At 49.7% G+C, this 3,560-nt stretch overlaps 1 protein-coding gene across 1 annotated transcript in view; it reads right to left on the reverse strand.

Moving 5' to 3' along the window:
* The window catches only part of COPG1 (coatomer protein complex, subunit gamma 1), a 28,617-nt gene that overhangs the window by 11,513 nt on the left and 13,544 nt on the right, over positions 1-3,560 (reverse strand). The window contains exons 13-14 of the mRNA XM_012002212.1: positions 2,627-2,722; positions 875-1,118 (exon numbers count right to left, since the gene is read on the reverse strand). Of these exons, the coding sequence (XP_011857602.1) occupies positions 875-1,118; positions 2,627-2,722 (340 nt within the window). The remainder of the gene's footprint in view (positions 1-874; positions 1,119-2,626; positions 2,723-3,560) is intronic.

Below are 3,560 nucleotides of genomic sequence, written 5' to 3' on the forward strand. Positions count from 1 at the left end.
CACCCGCCACTACGCCCGGCTAATTTTTTGTATTTTTAGTGGAGATGGTTTCACCGTGTTAGCCAGGATGGTCTCGATCTCCTGACCTCATGATCTGCCCGCCTCGGCCTCCCAAAGTGCTGGGATTACAGGCGTGAGCCACCATGCCCAGCCAGCTTTCTTTTCTTTTAAGCTAAACATCAACATATAGTGAAAGTTAAAAAAAAAAAAAAAACCACTTAAGGCAAGGCACAGTGGTTCTGTAATCCCAGCACTTTCAGAGACTGAGGCAGGAGGATTGCTTGAGCTCAGGAGTTTGTGACCAGCCTGGACAACATAGCAAGACCCAGTCTCAATTAAAAAAAATACTTAAAAAAAAAAAAAACAAAACACAACAAATTATAGGGGTTAAGAACCATGGATGAGCACGGTGGCTCACACCTGTAATCCCAGCACTTTTGGGAGGCCAAGGCGGGCAGATGACGAGGTCAAGAGATCGAGACCATCCTGGACAACATGGTGTGAAACCCCATCTCTACTAAAAATACAAAAATTAGCTGGGCATGATGGTGTGCACCTGTAGTCCCAGCTACTCGGGAGGCTGAGGCAGGAGAATCGCTCGAACCTGGGAGGCGGAGGTTGCAGTGAGCCGAGATCGCATCACTGCATTCCAATCTGGTGACAGAGGGAGACTCCATCTCAAAAAAAAAACAAAAAAAAACAAAGAACCATTCAACTAGATGACATGTAAGGTCCTGCCTACGATATTATGAAAAACAGCTTATGCAGCAAGAACAGTGAGTGCACAAGTCCCCACTGGAGGCTCAGGTCCCTTTGCTGGGACATTTATTCAAGGGCAGTTAAGTTTCCAAGTTCAGCCCTGGCTCAGACCTACCTGCCCGGACCTCCTCATGCTCCAAGACCACTCGGTTATAGATGAAGCGGATGTACTTTGAGGGGTTGGTGGTCTTGGGACCCTCCTGGCCCAGGAGATGTAGAATACGGGTGGCCAGCACTGTGAACTCGCAGTCCTCGATGAACTCGCACAGATGTGACAGCCCTGTCTCCTTGCTCTCTGAGTTCTCCTCAATGATGCTGATGATGCAGTCCACAATGGCGCGCTTGTACTCAAAGCCACCCTGCAGAGAGAAGCTGAGCTGAGCAAGCAGCCTGCTCTCTCCAGAAAAGAGCTGAAGACCTGAGCTGGACCAAGTACAGTTGTCCAAACATAGAACTTGGAGACAGGGCACTTGGTTCTCTGGGCCTCTATCACTCTTTCCTGTCAAACAAAAGGCTGGTCAGGCACAATGGCTCACACCTATAATCCCAGCACTTTGAGAGGCTGAGGTGGGTGGACCACTTGAGCTCAGGAGTTCGAAATCAGCCTGGGCAACATGGAGAGACCCCATCTCTACAAAAAATAGAAAAATTAGTTAGGCATGGTGGTGCATTCCTGTAATTCCAGCTGCTTGGGGGTCTGAGGTGAGATGATTGCTTGATCCCAGGAGGTTTAGGCTGCAGTAAGCCGTGATCATGCCACCACACTGTAATCCCAGCACTTTGGGAGGCCGAGGTGAGTGGATCACCTGAGGTCAAGAGTTTGAGACCAGCCTGGCCAACATGGTAAAACCCCGTCTCCACTAAATATAAAAACTTAGCCGGGCATAGTGGCAGGCACCTATAGTCCCAGCTACTCAGGAGGCTGAGGCAGGAGAATCGCTTGAACCCAGGAGGTGGAGGTTGCAGTGAGCCAAGACCGCGCCACTGCACTCCAGCCTGGACAGCAGAACAAGACTCCTACTCAAAAGAAAAAAACAAAACAAAAAAAAAACTGCTATCATTCATAGTGTCTCCAAAGTGCTAGACCTGGCCAGGCATGATGGCTCACACCTGTAATCCCAGCACTCAGGTGGCTAAGGTGGGAAGACCACTTACAGCCAGGAGTTCGAGACCAGCCTGGGCAACCCAGCAAGACCCCATCTCTACTTAAAAAAAGCAAACACAATCACCAAAGTGCCCGGCCCATTAGCTGACAACTCACTAAACATTAGTGCCTTCTATAACATTCTTGGGAAACGCAAAGACACTCAAGGCAATGGCTCCTCTACTGCCCAGTCCATGGGCCACTCTGGGGCTGGGTGAAAGGGGTACCATGTATCTGAGGAACCAAATCTACTCCATGAACATTTCCTATTGCTTCTAAGAATTAACCCGTTTTGTTGAGACATCCAAAAAAGGTGGCATACGTGAATCAGAATTCACGTCAGGAACAGAAATAGAACCCATGTCGCATTATTAGCACCAGTTTCACAAGAAACCACCCCTCGAGCTCCTGGAATGGTCCGGAATATTTCTGCACTAGAGTCCACGAGAAAAGAACATGCATTTTCCCATCTTCTGCACAAGCATCACCTCAGGACATCCAGTTTTTAAAGTCAGGCTGGTGAGTCATAGTTATTACTGTAATTACTAGCAACTGGTACATGTTTACATGTCCACAAGGAGTTTAAAGGGTTGCAGGCACCATGAAAACCAGTTGGTCAACAGGCTAACATGAGCAGACGCACAAAGTTGAGCATGGAGCCAGTGGTCAGGTCACTCCTTGCACCAAGAGACCTGGCATCCCCCAAATGCCCCTGACTCTTACCTCTTCCCGCAGCATGGTGAACAGGAAGTTCATGAGGACTGCATGTTTGCGAGGATATTTCTGACACAGGGCACTGATGGCCTGGACAACCACCACCTGAATGAAATAAACATGCATGAGCAGCAGGCCCTGACACCAAGATGGGGTGACTCAGTGCCCTGAGTGCCCACTGAGTCCTTCCTTTGGTAAGGCCAGGCCTTGGGCATGACACAAGGGCAAGGAGACCAGAGGAACTCAACTCCACGCTTGTAAGGGCACAATTCCTGAGCACACCCAGGGCAGTGCCAACAGCCCCAGTGTCAGACTCTCAGACTCTGGGTCCCCCAAACTCTGCTCTTCTACTTAGGCTTCTTAAGTCTCCAAGTCCCCTCCACCCAACCTGTCCTGCTTCTCTCCCTACCACTGGCCCCCACTGATGGTTCCCACCCATCATCTCCTCTGGTTCCTCTTTGGTTAAGCCTGTCTCTGGGGTATTCTGTCCTTGGCCGCTTCTCTTCTCACAGTCTCTTCGGCAATCTTATCCCCTCCCATGGCTTTAACCACCTCTTATATGCCACTGACTCCCAATATTTATTTCCTGTCTGAGCTCAAGACCTGCCATTTCCAACTGCCTGCAAGACAACTCAACCTCGTACCCATAGCACTTCAAACTCCACATGTCTGCAACCACAATCATCTCCATCTCCTTCCCCTTCCCTCATCCAATACCCCATCTTTTCCTCCTCCCACAAACTAGTCAAGAGCACCACTGTCAGCTCAAAGTAGAAAATAGCATCATCTCTGTTGACATCCACCCCTCAACCCTCATACCAACCCTGCCAATAGGCATTATTCCTCAAAAAGCTCTTGCGCTGTCCCTCCTCTCCTACTCCCGCTGGTTCAGGCGCCATCCTCTCCTGAATTACTCCAACAGTCTCTTTGCCCAGTCACCCCT

Source organism: Mandrillus leucophaeus, unplaced genomic scaffold (assembly GCF_000951045.1).
Source record: "Mandrillus leucophaeus isolate KB7577 unplaced genomic scaffold, Mleu.le_1.0 Scaffold680, whole genome shotgun sequence".
Taxonomy (NCBI): domain Eukaryota; kingdom Metazoa; phylum Chordata; class Mammalia; order Primates; family Cercopithecidae; genus Mandrillus; species Mandrillus leucophaeus.